The 18,178-nt window shown below is 41.9% G+C and overlaps 2 protein-coding genes across 6 annotated transcripts; one reads left to right on the top strand and one right to left on the bottom strand.

Moving 5' to 3' along the window:
* The first annotated feature begins 2,331 nt into the window (after positions 1–2,331).
* LOC127775802 (growth-regulating factor 5) lies at positions 2,332–5,618 on the top strand. Of its 4 annotated transcripts, XR_008018037.1 has the most exons (5): positions 2,332–2,808; positions 3,245–3,587; positions 4,631–4,803; positions 4,881–5,070; positions 5,161–5,616. XR_008018037.1 is itself a non-coding variant. In XM_052302104.1 (4 exons), exons 1-4 carry the CDS (start codon positions 2,553–2,555, stop codon positions 5,166–5,168), a joined length of 1,035 nt encoding a protein of 344 aa, XP_052158064.1. In that variant the 5' UTR covers positions 2,332–2,552; the 3' UTR covers positions 5,169–5,618. The 4 variants fall into 4 exon arrangements, 3 of the variants coding, with proteins under 3 accessions (XP_052158064.1, XP_052158062.1, XP_052158063.1); XM_052302104.1 differs by having other exon boundaries at positions 3,245–3,575; positions 4,631–5,070; positions 5,161–5,618; XM_052302103.1 differs by having other exon boundaries at positions 2,335–2,808; positions 4,631–5,070; positions 5,161–5,612.
* Positions 5,619–6,259: 641 nt separating this feature from the next.
* LOC127775801 (cyclin-dependent kinase F-4-like) lies at positions 6,260–12,919 on the bottom strand. 2 transcript variants are annotated; one of them, XM_052302101.1, is made up of 18 exons: positions 12,752–12,919; positions 11,370–11,777; positions 11,157–11,290; positions 10,845–11,030; positions 10,644–10,722; positions 10,293–10,361; positions 10,115–10,204; positions 9,888–10,026; positions 9,188–9,290; positions 9,040–9,092; positions 8,889–8,955; positions 8,502–8,610; positions 8,351–8,416; positions 8,190–8,258; positions 8,012–8,081; positions 7,805–7,924; positions 7,556–7,705; positions 6,260–7,103 (listed from the first exon to the last, which is right to left on the bottom strand). In XM_052302101.1, the coding sequence occupies exons 4-18, from the start codon at positions 10,850–10,852 to the stop codon at positions 6,841–6,843; spliced, it is 1,455 nt and encodes a 484-aa protein (XP_052158061.1). In that variant the 5' UTR covers positions 10,853–11,030; positions 11,157–11,290; positions 11,370–11,777; positions 12,752–12,919; the 3' UTR covers positions 6,260–6,840. The 2 variants fall into 2 exon arrangements, with proteins under 2 accessions (XP_052158061.1, XP_052158060.1); XM_052302100.1 differs by having other exon boundaries at positions 11,157–11,287.
* Positions 12,920–18,178: the final 5,259 nt, after the last annotated feature.

Raw genomic sequence — 18,178 nt, 5'->3', positions numbered from 1 at the left:
CAATGAATTTAGACAGGAGAGGTCACATCCCTTTCTAGATTAAGTTCTTTTTTGGGACGGAGGGAGTACCCTCTCTGTCAGAAAAAAAAAACGAATCTGGATAGAGTATGTAAGGATGTATCGCACCCTATTACAAGGTTGACTTTTTTCTGGGACGGAAAGAGTATAATTGTAGTGCTTCATTTTAAATGCCCATTTGAATTGCAGGATTGTAAAAAGGGTGGAATAAGAAACACATGATTCTGATAGAAATGTAAGCATCAAACAAAGAGAAATACACACGGGGGACCATTTGATTGTACCGTAGAAAAAACATAGAAATCGGATGAAAGAGGTAGACTAACGAAAATTTCTAAGAGGTTGGAGCTCTTGTTAAGTTTTCTCAAAATCTATATGCGATGAGGCATTCCATAGGAATTTCAATAGATTTGGAAAACTTCAATTCTTTAAATTAAATTGTCACATAGAAAAAATTCATATAGGATTCTAAATCCTTTGATTAAAGTGGCTATAAAGGTTCAATGCGGCATAAAACTTTATATGATTTTCATGAGCTTGTTTTTTCCACCAAGAATCGAAAATATATCATACATTCTAAAAGAGTTCCCTAGTAGTACTCGTCTCCTACCATACTTCACATGAGCTATAAGCATGGATTAACTTGTACCCATCTTGTTTCAAAATAAATAAAACTAGACTTATTTATCTAGATTTATAGTATCAGTGTTATTTTTATATTAGATTTATTTATTTTTTTTAAAAAAAATTTCTCTTTACAGTATACATTTGTTTATTTTAAGATGGATTTTTGGGACGCACTCCCTCCATCTAGAAAAAAAATCCAATCCTAGCATCCCAATGTGGAATTGGTGAAGAGTGAGAATGATTAAAATACCCTTAATCACTAGAAAAAAGTAGTAAGAGTAGTAGACATGTAAAGGGTATTGAAGAGATAAAACTTATCATTTACGTGCTGAAAACAGGTAGAATGATATAAGTTAGTTTTCTGTGGAATAAAATTGAAACTCTAAAAATTTAAAAAAAAAATTGACGGAGGGAGTAACTCAACGTAGGAGTAAGCAACAAGATCCACTCACTAGTCACCGCTGTCCTAACAGCCCTAGATAAGGATGAGTGCAGTTCATTTCAGGAAGGGGAAAACTCGAGATTGCCCCTGCAAGGGCTGGGCTGGGCATGAGGAGGCAGGCAAGGCAACTGAACCAAAGGGAGGGTACAGCTTACAAGTAAAGACAGGCAGCCGGCCAATGTGGGGCAACCCAACCCAGCAACCATATTATTATACTAACAGTAGTATTAGTGAACTATTATTTACTCCTTCTGTTCAATAAAAAATAAATATAATACGAGATGTGATACGGTACTATTAATTTGGACAAGAGATATCTAAATTCATAGTATTAGGATGTATCACGTTTCGAGCTGTATATATTCGTAGTACTGATGCCGCACTATGTTTTTTATGGGACTGATGGAATAATAATAATTTCTTGTTAGAATCAAGTTAATACTAACTTAACATCCATATAGATGTAGGTTTTGCTTGAAGAGATTAAGACTGGGTTTAGATAAGGGGTGTAAAGTTTTGGCGTGTCACATCCGATATACGGACACATATTTGAAGTATTAAACGTAGACTAATAACAAAATAAATTACAGAATTTGCCTGCAAATTGCGAGACGAATTTATTAAGCCTAGTTAATCCGTCATTAGCAAATGTTTACTGTAGCACCATATTGTCAAATCATAGAGCAATTAGGCTTAAAAGATTCATCTCGCAATTTACACGCAATCTGTGTAATTAGTTATTTTTTCGTTTATATTTAATACTCCATGCATGTGTCTAAACATTCAATGTAACAGGGTGAAAAATTTTACCAGGAGATCTAAACAAGGCCAAAGATGGTAAGACACAACTTATAATAATAAAAAGAATTGGTCATATCAATTTCTACTCCGTCCTAAAATAACATAACCTAGATGTGTCCAACGATTATGGACATCCTAGATTAAATTATTTTGTAACGGAGTGAGTAACTTTTAGCTTCTATTTTAGTAGTTTACTCCCTCTGTCCCATAATATAAGGGATTTTGGTGGGATTTGACATATCCTAGGACTACGAGCTTGTCCAGATTCGTAGTACTAGAATGTGTCATATCCCGTTAAAATGTCTTTAAGAGGGATGGAGTATTTTCTAGGATTATGTAACTACCCGTTTAAAAAATAATTAAAATTATAATATCTAATTAAAAATTTAGAAAGCTAAACAAGACCTAAATAGGTATAGATACTCTAGGAGGAAGAAAGAAGCAGATCCCCCTCTCCTCTCCCTCTCACACTCACACGCTGCAGCAGCAGCAGCAGCAGCTTTCCCACCGACTCCTCCCCCTCCTCCATTAATGGCCGCCACCAAGAACCCTCCAACCCCCACGTGACCTCCTCCTCCCCTCCCCCTCCCCCTCCCGACCTCGCCGCCGGCGACCTCCCTTCTTCTTCCTGCTTGCCTGCTCGCTTGCCTGCCTGGTTCGACCGATGCTGAGCTCGTCGCCCTCGGCGGCGGCGCCGGGGATAGGAGGGTACCAGCCGCAGCGCGGGGCGGCGGTCTTCACGGCGGCGCAGTGGGCGGAGCTGGAGCAGCAGGCGCTCATTTACAAGTACCTCGTCGCCGGTGTCCCCGTCCCGGGCGATCTCCTCCTCCCAATCCGCCCCCACTCCTCCGCCGCCGCCACCTACTCCTTCGCCAACCCCGCCGCCGCGCCCTTCTACCACCACCACCACCACCCCTCTCGTAAGCTCTCTCTCCATCTTTTTTCCACAAATGGTCCATCTCTTGTTTGCTTCATGCTTGGGTATTCAAATCTGAGAAAAATTTATATATGTGTGTGCGTGTGCTTTCTTGGGACTTTTTCTTTTTTTTGTTTCTTCTTTCAGGACAGGATCTCTTTGCTGCCCTGCTCATTGGGATTGATTTGCTATTGCTCTCACGATTTATTGATAGATGAACGTACACGGATCTTTGCTTATAGTATGTCCGTTTAAGCTGTTCGATTGATTCTTTGCTCACTCTTATATCCTAAGCAAATTAAGCATATAGTAGTTATTACCATTACCAACTTTGCATTGGGTTGATGAAATGTTGAAGTGGTGCATTTTGATCTAGTTTTAATATGAACAATGATGAATGCTGATATGGATTCAATGTGCCTGTGCTCATGTCACTGCAGTGAGCTATTATGCCTACTATGGCAAGAAGCTTGACCCTGAGCCGTGGCGGTGCCGCCGCACCGACGGCAAGAAGTGGCGGTGCTCCAAGGAGGCGCACCCCGACTCCAAGTACTGCGAGCGCCACATGCACCGTGGCCGCAACCGTTCAAGAAAGCCTGTGGAATCCAAGACCGCTGCCCCTGCGCCCCAGTCGCAGCCCCAGCTGTCCAATGTCACGACCGCGACTCACGACACCGATGCGCCTCTCCCGTCACTCACTGTGGGTGCTAAAACCCACGGTCTGTCCCTTGGTGGTGCTGGCTCGTCGCAGTTCCATGTCGACACACCGTCGTACGGCAGCAAGTATCCCCTCTAATCTCATTGACTCTGTGTTGAATGCTTATTTGAATTAAGCTTGCCTAGATTGATTGCATATTATGCTGGAATAGAGCTGATCTGGTAGCTTTCTTAAAAGGGTTGAGACACTCAAAATAGTATTTGAGCTCTAATGTTGTTGATGCTTATTGCTCAAGTAGTGAACCTACCCTCATTCCAGTAATTATAAGTGTGTGAGGCTGCCTAAGAATTTGTCGATCAGAGCTTATTCAATGAGTTAGTCAGATGAGTGATACTGCCAATTTACATGTGACCATAACCCCAACTAAAAATTTTGTACCTGGATTATGTTAGTTAAATCTGTGTATTGCATTCCATCCATCCTTGATGCTACAAACCTCTGTGGGCACAATGTCATAAGCATATGTCTGTTGCTTGTGCCTTAGCCCTATTATACTGTTGCTTTTTGCAGTAATATTGTACGCTTTTCCAGATCACCTAAGCCCTAGCTGATTTTGACCTTTATTGCCCTAACTCCTGATTATGTTTTGAGAAATAGTGTTAACAGTTGTCATGTTCTGGGGTGTTTTTGGTCCATGCCCTCTAAAATCTTGGTACCATCTTTTTTATTCTGGAAAATTTTGCTTGTGTCATCTTTTTTGTGTGCCATACCTTAGTTTAGTATTTCCTCCTCTGCTAGCAATCACAAAATAAAAATATTGTACCTTCGACACCATCCTTATGCTTGTGCTGCATGCATGGCATATGTTCTAGTTTCGTGTCATTTTGCATTTGCATCTTGCTAGATGACTGACAAAGCTTATTTTGCTCCTTCGACTATTTTTCGTTCTTTTTCCTTTTTTAACTATAGTAGGTTGTCTTATTATCGTTTTGGTAGCATTTTTCCTATGCAGCTGCTTTTATGTCCTCCCCTTGAGTTGTAGAAATCCCTTAGCTACTGTGAACCTGTAATCATCCCATTATATTCCATTTGATGCTGCGCAAATCTACATGTACTGTGTCTGAGTCTGGTGTCTGGTCCTAATTTTCATGTATCAATGGCTATGCAGGTACTCTCTTGGAGCTAAAGCTGATGTGGGTGAACTGAGCTTCTTCTCAGGAGCATCAGGAAACACCAGGGGCTTCACCATTGATTCTCCAACAGATAGCTCATGGCATTCACTGCCTTCCAGTGTACCCCCATACCCGATGTCAAAGCCAAGGGACTCTGGCCTCCTACCAGGTGCCTACTCCTACTCCCACCTTGAACCTTCACAGGAACTTGGCCAGGTCACCATCGCCTCGCTGTCCCAAGAGCAGGAGCGCCGCTCTTTTGGTGGTGGAGCGGGGGGGATGCTAGGAAATGTGAAGCACGAGAACCAGCCGCTGAGGCCTTTCTTCGATGAGTGGCCTGGGAGGCGAGACTCGTGGTCGGAGATGGATGAGGAGAGGTCCAACCAGACCTCCTTCTCGACAACCCAGCTCTCGATCTCCATCCCGATGCCCAGATGTGGGTCCCCTATCAGTCTGCGTCTACCTTGAGCATCCCTTCACCACCATTTCTCTCACACAATTCATTCCATTTTCTTTGATGATGCAGGTGATTGAGAACTTTGCTGCTTGTGGCAGCGGGGTGGACCTCTACCCCGCATTTTACCGCTGCTAGTGAGTTGGATCAGTGATTGCGCCTCCCCTGGTTCTTTGTTCAATTGTATCGTGCTATGAACTAGTTAAGAGAACCCTACTTTTTTTTTTCTAGTAGAAGAGACAGAAAACTCTTATCCATCATCATGTTTTAAGATTCCACGATGTTTTGTACCTGCAACCCACGACCTGCCGGCTGCTGGAAGTTACTGGCTGTCTGTAATGTTTGTAGTAGATGATCTATGATGTATCATGTATCTATCTACTTGTTCCGAATTGCGGAAACCAAAGCCGATAATCTGGCATGTGCCAACGTCCTCCTTAAAGCTCTTGTGCTATGTATTTTGCTTTTGGTGGGAAAAAAGAAGAAAAGAAGGTTCCATTTTTCTTAATAATTCAAGTTTGTAGAATCAAAACCAGGCGTGACGTTGTGGTATTCGTTATTCCTTTTGCTTTGAAAAGAAGACGATGAAAGAAAGATATGTGCACGTGAACTCCAAAAGGAGAATGCCGCTGAGATGTTAACTGCAGCCTTTTGAGCCGATATCTGGGAGGGATGATGCGGCAACTGCAATGCAAATGCAAATGCCAAAAGGATACAAGAAGGTAAGGGAAAACGAGAGAGAAAAAAAAGAAAAAGATAGCTGAGCCTTTGGCAGGAGGGAGCACGGCCTGAACCTGATGAACGTGAGGTCTCCGTCTCCATCTCCTTTGGCAGGCAGACGCAGGGATGGATGGGGATGTCGTTTCAGTACAGAAAAAAGCCTCAGTGCACAAACACACTCCGGCGCGGTCAAACATGGAAATGAACACATGTATACATATACTGTTATTGCTACTGTACATGAATACTTGACTGGATGGTACATGATGCCCAGAGAGAGCACTGAACCACAACATGCCCAGAGAGAGGCTCTGCGCAAACTGCAAAGCAGCAGCAGCAGCAGCAGCACTACGCTTTGGTACTCGCAAAAAATATCATCGTCACTCACGACAGACATGTTCACAGCTCTCCACAACATTTTATAGCAACAGCAACAGCACATTTTATAAGATACAGTAATAATAGCAATAGTATATATTTATTATTATTATTTGATTGCTGCAGACGCGCTGGTCATGCACTCATGCATGCCTGCATGGTGCATAAACAACTGGACAAGCATAGCCGCACCACGTAGTGGTAATAGTCCTATAACAATATTTGACATAGTAGTAGTAGTACTGTAGTAGCTGCGATGTCACAGGCAGGGGCCAGCCAACGCAGAGCAGAAACGACTCAACAAGCGTCACGTCACTAGGGAGCAAATAACACACAGTTCCGACTCGAAACACAAGGTTTCCATGCAGACGCGCCCGGCCATGCGTGCATGCCCCCGAGGATCAGCTGCATCCTCGAGGTGCTGTCATGGATGGATGCCAATGCAAGGCAAGTTAGGAGTACCAGCAGGCTGGCACATCTCCATTTTTATTGGGGTATGAGATTCACAACCAATACGACACTACTAGGAAACAGCACTAAAAACTCTTCAAGGGAGATCGGCTCTGTTGGCTTCTTATTTTTCAGGATAGTAGGAGGAATGGTGAAAGGGTAGCAAAGAGGAGTGTGGCGGCAGCTTCCGTTTCATCGTCGTCTTCAGCTAACGAGCTTCCTGGGAAGGAAAGCCCTGTCGCCTGGCATCTCGTATGGGCGCCGGAAGGGGTCGGCCGGGGCGTGCCATGTCCTGGTTCCCACAGGAGGCAAAGGCCGCTTCATGGTATTCCCATGGGTTCTTGCCTTCATATCCACAAACTTGTCCGAAGCCAAGCTTGGCACCCTGTTGGAGCCCACTGTCAGCTGAGACAGCTTCTCAGCAATGTCAGGCGCACGAGGGCCCTGGTCTTTAGTGAAGTAATTTCCTACATAAGGGATGCGAGAAGTGAAGTTAAATAGATGCATGCATGATATCAACAAAAAAAAAGAGACAAAAATCATTTCAACTATAGGCCCTGTTTAGTTCCCCCACAAAAATTTTACACCATGTCACATTGAACGTTTGAACACCTGCATGAAGTATTAAATATAGGCTAAAAAATAACTAATTACACAGATTGCGACTAATTTGCGAGACGAATCTTTTGAGCCTAATTGCTCCATGATTTGACGATGTAGTGCTACAGTAAACATTTGCTAATGACGGACTAATTAGGATAAATTTCGTCTCGCGGTTTACTGACGGATTCTGTAATTAGTTTTTTTATTAGTGCCCGAACACCCCATGCGACACCCTATATAATACTTGATGTGACACACCAAAATTTTACACCCCTAGATCTAAACACCCCCATAGTTTGTTTAAAACAACACTCACCATTGCTCCTTACTGCTGCTGCTGCTGGTGGTGGTCTGGACCAAGGCTGATTCATTGCCTCTGCCTTTGTCAGTTTATGGTTACCCTCTGGAGCCTGACAAGAATTCATATTCACCTGGTGATCCAACTCCAGCTTCCTTTGCACACCAGCTACGAGGAGGTAATTATAGTTTGTTATAATTCCAAGTGCAACAGCCACAAATCCTCCCCTATGAAATGAGCATGACAAACCATCTTAAATGGGTATACCTGCTCTTGCCGGGGTGTTAGCGCTCAAGTATGAGTAATTAACGGCTGGTCTCCCATTAGATAAAGGCCCCACGGAATATCTCCTAGCATTCTTCTGATCCACAGCTCCTTTAGCCCCAACTGTAGATCAATTATTCAAATTGCTTCAATAACAATGTTCTAATAATGAAAAAAATGAGTTTCTACATCGCCAGGATAATGACAAACCTGATGGTGGTGTTGCTGCATATCCGTTTGTTGATCTGAATCGAAGTGAAGGGGGGATGTAGAAGCATGGCTGTAAAAAAAAACAATTATGATATTTCAAAATAACAAATATACAACTACCGCAAACTCATGAATAAGTTCATCATGTACTATGGAAAGTAATAACCAGAAAAATAACCTGAAAGAAGGGATGCTGCAAAACCTCCACCGCTGTTGGCCTTCTTTGTGGGTCCCATGAGCAGAGCCACTGTTGCAGATAGTAACTTGTAATTTACCATTAATTTCGGGCAAGGTCATCTTTACGCACCAAAGGAAATACTGGAGCCATTAATTGTTTACCGAAATAAGGCTGATCGCATCTTCACTTGCTGAGGGAACCACTTCCGAAAGATGTATGCTTCCAGACTGCAAGAATTTGGTGTAGCAGTTAAGCACCAATTACTCTTGTGCCATACTCTGGAGTAAAAATAATGTCACCAAAAGATTCTACCTGGGGAAACTGAAAACGAATAGATGCCGCAAGCTGCAGTCCTTCAGCCCAGGTACGCTGATTCGGAGTACCAAGAATGCTACAGATTTTGTAAATCTCGTCTGCTTCACTGATGGACAGAAAATGAGAGAGTTATAAATGCCATTTCTCCAAGGGAAGGCTATGGAAACACATAGTGCCATGCCACAGCAGTCATAAGATTTCGCATTACACATAGTTACTAGAGTAGATGTAATGTGTCAATGGTGATTATTTCATCTATAACAGTAAGCTTAATATTAGCCCTCAAGTCATAATTAAGATTGAACTTTGAGGTTCGAACTATTTCGCACATTTAAACCAAAGAAACAAGATAACTGGATGTGATTAAGAAAATACTGTGCATACTTTGAACCAGGGAAAAGAGGTCGCAGTGAAAAAAGCTCCGCGATGATGGCACCCATCGCCCACATATCTGGAACGGGGGGATAAGCAAATAAACATATTGTAATTGAGAGCAAATAGTTATCTCATAAAGGCACAAATATTCTTCACTCACCAACTGCTGAGTTGTAAACAGAAGCTTGGAGCAGAACTTCAGGGGCACGGTACCTATGTTGATAGTGAACAAGTGGATATTTAATACTCCTATCTAAATTCTGTTGTTGTGTATATAGTTTAACAAGTATAAGAATTCCATGGCGCACCAGCGAGTTGACACATATTCTGTGTATGGTGGTTCAGAAGAAATCTCACGAGCAAGTCCAAAATCTGCTATCTTGATGAGCTCCTTTGTAACTAGCAAATTTTCTGAAATATCATAAAGTTACAGGACCAATAAGATAGTTGGTAAATTCTAACAACAATAATCATGGTCAATCCCAACTGAACATATTGCAGATAAGTTAGCAAAGGTTGATGCCACATTGCTTCTTCTAGCTCTTTTGCTCCTCTGGACAGGTAACTTAAGTACTAGTAATTATTTAGGGCAACAACTTTATGTTTGCATTTTTCTAGGTCTGTGCTTCAAATGCTTGCTTAACAAATGCATATATCACACTGCATAAAGGGGGCACAAGAACTGAAATATAAGACAGCTTCAAGCATCATAGATGCAAAATTGATTGATGAAACAGATCAGCATCAATGCAAAATTGCTTGTTGAAACACATATCAAACAAGAAGCATCATCAATGCAGAATTGGTTGTTGCAACAAATCAAAACGTTTCAGGCAGTGTCAACAGCTAAATGCATTGTTCCCCATCTATACAGCACTAATTAAATAGACATGTTTTGATGTCATTATCACTTAATGCCGCATTGCACAACAGAACATCATAAACAACTCCCAGTCTCAAGCATTAGAAAGCATGCCAGGTTTAAAAATAACAGCCCACCAGCCATACCAGGCTTAAGGTCGCGGTGAAAATATCCACGCTGATGCATGTGACTCAAAGCTTGAAATATCTGAAAACACCAATTTCGGACTTCAGTCTCTGAAAAGGGCTTCCCCCTGCTCTTCATCAGCTGGTAGAGATTGCATTCCTAAAATCACCACGTAAACAGAAAAAACTTCAATCACTTCAGAGGTCACAAATGCCAAATCAAAAGCGTCTAATTAAGAAATACAAACCATGTATTCAAAAACAAAGAATAACATATCATTCTCCCTTATGACTTCCTTGAGTTTCACAATGTTCGGATGGTTCATCCTTCGCAAAGACTGGGATGCGCACACAAAAAAAATATATATTAATGAAGTATAATAGATATCATGATCAAACTTGATTACATGTTGCATAATAAAGCACCTTCACTTCACGGAGATTGATGCACTCCTCCCATGAATAATATTTTTTCTTCATTTTCTTGATTGCAACCTGTCAAGGCCAGATATGTTAATAATGTGTCAAAAAATTATGCCATTGATAAGGCAGATCAAGTCACTGTCACTTCTTTTCATAAGATAGATCATGACGGTAAGAGTTAGCTCCAGTTTAATTCAGATTTAATTACTACTAAGTACAATATAAAATAATCACCTAGCATACTAAACTCCAGTGTACCAATAAACAAGCAGCCAAACTGCTTAGCTACTGAAAAAAATAATAAGTCATAACATAAACAAAATTACAAATATTGGGGCAAGTAGAGTGGCATACCACTTCACCACTCTCTTTGTTGATCGCGCGCCAAACACTCCCAAATGTTCCGTCACCAACTTCCTTAATAATCTTATACCTGAAGCATGATGCAGGAAAGAAGTTAGCACTCAGCAGGTACAAGCTCTTGAACATCTGAGAGAGCGCTTACACACATATACACACACACACAACATCTGAGAGAGAAGGGGTGTTATTTACCTCTCCATTTTTACTAGCTGAAGAGTAAAGCTGGTCTTATTCTAGAAGAGCCCTGTTGTGAACAAGACTCATATGTGTATTGCTGAAATGCCTTTGAAGGGTAGATCAGCAAAGCCACTCAACGCTTCTGGAAAAACTCTATAAGCAATACCCATACTCTGACAAAAAAACTTGAACACCTTCACTCTGAAAGAGCAACAAATAGATCAGAAGATTTGGAAGAAATAAAAAATACAAATAGGCTGAGTAACATAATAATTACATGTAACCGAATCATGAACAATGCATGTCATGTAGAAATTTCAAGCATACCGGTTTGTTACGCCATCAAACACAAAGCCTGACAAAGAACTGCGTAGTATGCACCGAATCTTGGGATGATCAAACAAAAAGCAAGCAGTGTAGGGGAGAAGAGAGCAAACGGAAGCAAAGAAAACCAGAACCTGCTGAGAGCAAGAAATTCATGAGAACAGGAACACATGCCATTTAAATATCAGGCAATTAGCTTCTCAAATAAAAGCATACCTAGAGATTAAGCCTGACAATGAAGATCTAATGTCAGATCCGATTGTCCAAAGAAGTTCCGATGGTAACTTTTGCTGGCTGATCAGTGCCACAACAAAAACTACCGGAAGGATGCAAGAGGATGAGATGCACCATGCTCGAAGAAATGTGCTACAGCTGCACTGTAATCAATAGTCGACTCTAATGTGCAATAGCATGGGACCAGGCAAGACGGCTGCTGAATGAGGTGCGATCTTCAGGTGCAGTTGACAAAAGAGATAACGAGGAAGTCTCCGTAAAGAGAAAACCTCCAGCCAAGAACTTCCTCGAGCAGCGAAATGTGCAATACAGAGGAACTTGTGGTGTAGAGGGTGTACTCCATATCCTTACTGAGAATGCTAGAGCCCTGGCAGTGCACGGTGTTGGAACCTGCAAAGGCATGCAAAATGAATATAAATAAGCAGCAAAGCAATGGTTGAAAACATGTGTCAGTGAAGTAACAGGGAAAAACATAGTCAAAGTGAGAAGAGGGCATTTATCGATTCATGCTACCAAGGAGCACCAAAGCACCCATGAAATTAGACGTCACATGCATGTGCCAATTCATGTTACCTACAAGCATCAAAGCACAGAGCACCCGAGATGCACTAATTTACTTTCGTCCCAGAAACACTATGCGATTTGAGTCTATGGATGCATGTGCCGTGAAACAACGTTACCAAAATTAACATAGGACCTCAACAGTGATAAATTGATACTACACCATATCTATTGATTGCAACGAATTGATTGAATTCTCGCTTCCTGCACAATTAAGACAGTGATCTTGCTACAGCATACATATTACTGGTACCAACATGATGCCAAGTGATGAGACTAGACATGAAAAAAGTATTGAGAACTAGAGTAAGTTTATAATCAGTTGCCAGTAAATTAAACATCAGACGCATAACATGTGCAACCTAGCATAAATCGGCATGATGGATGCTCAGGAACTGCGATTCATGAATAGACGTGAGGAATATCCGTGACTGATGAACCCTAGCTCACACACATCGGAACCAACAACTCCTCCACCAAATCCCGTAGAAATCATGATGCGCCAATCCCCCAAATCAACCCTGCTAAACTCCCTCGAAATTCGAACCAAAACAATTCATCCACCCCCAACAAACCCCCGCACCGATCCGAAATTCCGAATCAATCACCCGATCCCCACCCCCACCCCCACCTCCCCCGGCGCCCGCAGCAACCACCGCGCGATCCCCAAATCAAACTCATCAGACACCCCAACCATGGCACAGCCAAGCCACGCGTCGATTCGATTCGATTCACCACCACCAAATCAGCCCAAAATTGAATCGGAAAGTGGGACGACGAGCGAGCGAGCGAGCGAGACAGACCTGGGTGCCTCTCGGCATAACCGTGCGCCACCGCCGCCGCCGAGGGATCCAGGGGACGCCGCCGCCGCCGCCTCCAGCGCTGAAGAGGGGGGAGGGGGAGGGGGGGAAGGGTGGGGATCGGATGGCTTCGTCTCGTCTCCTCTTGCGTCGGGGATTTTTTTTTTTCTTCTTCCTCTCGCCTTCCTCTCCTCTCCTCTCATTTATCTCTCAGTCGTCCAATGTGGCGGGGCCTTTTTGCGATACGGTCCCTGTACTACTCGGTTATACCTAGTCCAACCTTGCCGCGTTTTCTTTGTTCTTTACTCGGAGTAGTTTTTTTATTTTATTTTATTTTATTTTTTTGGAATCGCCTTGCGGTTGCCGCGGTTTCAGACATGCCGCTTTATTTGACGTGTCTCCCTGTTTTGAGTGTGCAGAGAAATTAATTGCAAAAATAGTGTTTTTTGACTTGCGTTTTATGTGTTTCTTTAAGCATCAGATAGATCGACTTTCTTCTAGTTCATTGATTTTAGTTAAGTCATCTTATTAGTGTTTTTTTTTTCTGGTTAAGATGTTAAGGTGGTTGTTCAGCTCACTTAGCATGTGTTCTTTTGTTGCATATGATTAATTAACTATTAGCTATAAAAACTTGAATCGATTAACATAATTTTTATAGCAACTTTTCTATATAATTTTTTAAAACATGCCGTGTAGCAATTTAAAAAGCATGCATACAACGAATAAGGGAGCAGTAAATGAGAACCATGAGTAGTAGGTCTGAACATACCCTTAGTAAGGTGGTGTTTGGATCAGGGACTTAACTTTAGTCCCTGTATTTAGACACTAATTTAAAGTATTAAATATAGACTACTTACAAAACTAATTACATAAATGAAAGCTAATTCGCGAGACAAATTTTTTAAGCCTAATTAATCCATAATTAGAGAATGTTTACTGTAGCATCACATAGGCTAATCATGGATTAATTAGGCTCAATAGATTCGTCTCGCAAATTAGTCAAAGATTATGGATGGGTTTTATTAATAGTCTACATTTAATATTTATAATTAGTGTCCAAACATCCGATGTGATAGGGACTTAAAAGTTTTAGTCCCATCTAAACAGGATCTTACTTCCTTTGTGTGCGACCATTTTTTTTATGTTTCTTATCACACGACATATATGCATATATACAATTAACTAGCACATACTCCTCTTTTTAGTTTATTTTTCTAAATCATTTATTCTCAATATCTATGATTCTATTGATCGCATGAATTTATATTTATTAGAGTGATCCAAATGAGAATATGATAACAATTATTTTGAGGAGACGACAATAATTTTCTTAGTATTTACGGTAGTAGAGATTTGTTTCTATTTTTTTAAGAATGGAAGGAGTATTATATTAGGTTAAAGAGTTCGAGCAAACATGTCGAAAGATCGGGCTACATGTTATAGCCGGATTATCTTGTTATCTTAGTCGGAAAGTCAAAAGCAAGATACGTGAGATTTGAGAACCGTCATTTGACCATGTCTTTTAAGAAAAACTCATGGTAGTTATCATGTTACACTGTGGATCCTAAATTGCCTATCCCCACACTTGAATTAATATATTTTTCTCTTTCTCTTAACAGCATTGAGCTTGAATAATTTTCCACTTTTACTATACATGAAGCAATTTTGTCCCTGACCTAAAAAAATATAACTTTAAATAAACAATTTAGATGTGGTAATGATCTACTCCTTGGTAAATTAATAATGGGCAAGGTCAGTGTGCATGACCAAATATTTGGTCTGATTAGGTGTCCTTCCAGAGTGGCAGAATTCGTTCGGTCCACTACTGGTCCATGTCCCTCTTGTCCAAGACACCTAATTAAACTAATTAACAAATGCTATTAATCGTGATTAGTACACTGCATGGGCATCAGAGAAAGCAATGGGTACCGACTTGCGTACCTAAAATGCCTAATCCGTATCGCTGTAAACACAATGTATTATTGGTGCCACGGTGATTAGTAGTAGGAGAGATTTTTGCTTGAAGCAAAAAAAAAATCGCACGTGGTACGTGTGGTCATGGGTGCATTGCGAATCCATTAATTGATTGGTTCATGATTTCTGTCTATCTCAATCCGATTGTTAGTGCTTATATCGACTTAGAGCAAGGCAAATAATATAGCCGACATGTTAGCTATAAGGTTCTTTGTAGTCTTCTCTCAGTCTACTCATATAATAGTTAGCTCTTTATAATTAATATAGGACCCACTTGTCTCTCTCACATGGTTTATTGGTTCTTGTGTCCAGGCCGGCTCTAAGTTTACAACCCGCTTCTCCTCTCTCTCCTCTCTTCTCTCCTCCACCTCGGCATTTAGCCGGCTTATAGCCTACTATTATACTTTCTTATAGGTGAATATCACCCACGATTTAGGACTTGATCGGTTGTGCTAGCTGCTGTAGCTGCAACAAGCAAGCCATTCACAACTGCCGCAAAGCTCTTTGGTTTGGATTATTGGGGCTGGTGCAGCAGCGCGCCAGCCCGCACTTTCGATCAGGACCTTAATTACAGTGGTCTCGTTCTCTTGGACGATGTTAACTCTAAAAATAATTATCACAATGTTGTCTCTTTCGTGCGAATAGTGTTATCTTAAGATTATGTTCTTCCTCCTCTTTCCCAACTCACATTCATTTTTTTCGCATGCACATTTTTTAAACTATTAATAAAAGTTTTTTTATAGAAAAGTTTACTGAAAAAAATCATATTAATCCATTGTATTAAAGTTTATTTCAGTTAATACTTAATTAGTTATACGCTATTACATGGTTTGTTTTGCGTGCTGAAGAGAAGAGGTTCCCGAATACAGCCTAAGGGCCAAGAGATTAAAATTTTGATAAGCAGCTGGTTAGTAGCTGGCTTCTGAGAGCCTGAAAATGCTGGGTTTTTCGGTTTATGGTTTCTAAATCATTTTCTAGATTCTACGACTACATGTTATTAGAACTTAGACTAAAAATTAGACTATTTAAAGAAGCTTATGATTCTAACTACAGCCAATCAGGTCCTAAGTAGTGGTCGATTCAACTTTTCATCACTTATCCACTGATAATTTTGTTTTTCCTTTCTGCTAGCATCCATTTGTGTGTGCTTATCGGTTTAGGCGGTACCGTCCATGACTAATTAAAGTGGTTTCGACCTCTTGGATGATCCGGAGACTAAAGATAATTAGCACAAGGTTGCCTCTTTTGATTGCAAATAATGTTTATTTTAAGTGGTGGTCTCCCTATTTCGATCTAAATAGCAGCCACAATAATTGCTACTACCTCCGTAACGTTTTATATTATAAGATTTTCTAGTATTACCCATATATATATATCTGGACACACATATATATCTAGATTTATTAACATATTTATAAATGTGGATAATGCTAGAAAGCCTTATAATATGAAACGGAGGAAGCAGTTGATTAAGTATTAATGCAACGTGATGGGGGCCGTCATTACATTTGCAGACAAGTAGACAACAATAATGGCGATGCAGGTTTGGATTATCCGTGTATTTAGGTGCCATGCTTAGTTTAATACCACTCCACTTTACAGTCATAGCCACGTCAGCGTGATATGCTTCTCATTTTCTAAGTAAATTATAGTGTGATTTAAGTTACACCAAACCATAGTAATTCGAGAACTTCTACGGTATACTACAGTTTTAAGGCTTTGTTAACTACGGTATACTACAGTTTTAAGGCTTTGTTAACTAATCACTGTAGCACGGTTAAGAGCAAGTTTAATAGTATAGCCAGCTACTGGCTCCAAATTATCTGTAGTTAATTTAATAGTCAATTCATACAATAGTTACCTACAAACATATACCGCATAATTAATCTCTGGTCCCACCTATCATACACGTATGTATCTTGAAGTCCGTGCTGCAGCTGGCTATAAATCTGTAGCCCGCTACTCTTATCTCTCCTCTTTTATCTCTTTAAAATATGTTTATAACTGGCTTGTAATTTGCTATTATATGTGCTCTAAATGACTTAGACGGTGCATTAAATGAACTTATAATTTCGATACATAAGTTTAGAATTGATATGTGACCATGATATGTATCAATATACGTAACACATTGCGAAGTGAGTGTAACTCGAGAAGGGAGGTCGGACTCCCCCATGACTACTGCCCTCTGCCACCTCCATCCATCGATCCTGAGTTCCTTACGAGCAGGCGTAGCAACCACCCTTCTCGGCCCCTCTTCCCTGCATTTGCTGACGTTGTTCTTGTTTGCAGTCTCAAGGTGAGCCTCGTATTTCCCCTCTATCTCCTCCACTGTCACAGATCCCGGATAGGCTCGTGTTTCTTGATTCGATGGCGGATGGATTTGGTTGGTGGATTGTGTAGGTAGGGGAGGATATTTCTCGGTTTTGCCATGCCGTACAAGAGCAAGATGGGAGCGAGGAAGGACAGCGGGGCATGAGGGTCGTTGTCGGATTAATGGTGTCGTCGCAATGAGAGAGGCGGGGCTCGTCGTACTCCGATGGGAGCGGCTCGGATGACGGCGACGGTGGGGGCGACTCCGGCACCATGTCAACCCTCTCGAGGAAGAGGCCGTCATCGGTGGTGCAGGTGCCACTCAAGAAGCAGCACTAGCCAGAAGAGGGGCGCGGCGACCGCAGCGGTGGTGGTGGGTGGCAGGAGGGTGGCGACGACAACGATCCCTTATTAATTGTTGTCGTCCGTGGGCCCATCACATTGGCTATTGGCTACTCCAGCCTCTTCACATCGCCCGCAGTGCGCCACCCTGAAGATGGGAAGAGATAGGAAGAGAGGTGTCGATGGCGCTCTTCAGTGCCGTGCTGGTGCCGGTTGCGTTGCGACGTTATGCGTGTGGCGTGGATGTACTACTCGCTAGCCTCTTCGCCTCCTTCCTCTCCATGCACGCTCGGCCAGCTTCGACTCGCCGATGGAGATATGAGAGAGGTAGAGAGGGGCGAGGTGGAAGAAGTGGGACTCACTGATGTGTGGGTCCTACAGTTTTTTTTATCTTTTTGTTTGACGGACATATGTGCCCGTATTTTTTTTTAGTTTCAATTTTGCTCTTTTTTTATCAAGCTGTCACGTAAGCGTCACGACATTACCACGTGAGATGAAAACTTAGTCAAGGAGCCACGTAGGCACCACGCGAGTTAAAAACGGGGACAATACTACCGATGAACCTCGTTTACACTGGTTTTATAAGTTGGGGGACGGCTGTGTCAGATATTTCGGTTCAAAGGATGAAAATGGGATTTGGTGTCAAGTCAAGGGACCTCAAATGAACTTTATTCGATGCCAAGGCCGGCCCATCTAGTTATTACCCAGGAAGACCTCCGGCCCACGCAGCCCGTCGCGTGGCGGTAGGTGGGGAGGGGGCAGGTGGGTCCCGCAGTGCCCCCGGCGTCGCGGGGTCGTCGT

This window comes from Oryza glaberrima, chromosome 6, assembly GCF_000147395.1.
Source record: "Oryza glaberrima chromosome 6, OglaRS2, whole genome shotgun sequence".
In the NCBI taxonomy this organism is placed as follows: Eukaryota; Viridiplantae; Streptophyta; class Magnoliopsida; order Poales; family Poaceae; genus Oryza; species Oryza glaberrima.
Note: the sequence above shows the minus strand (reverse complement) of the source record. Positions and strands in the feature narration are given on the sequence as shown.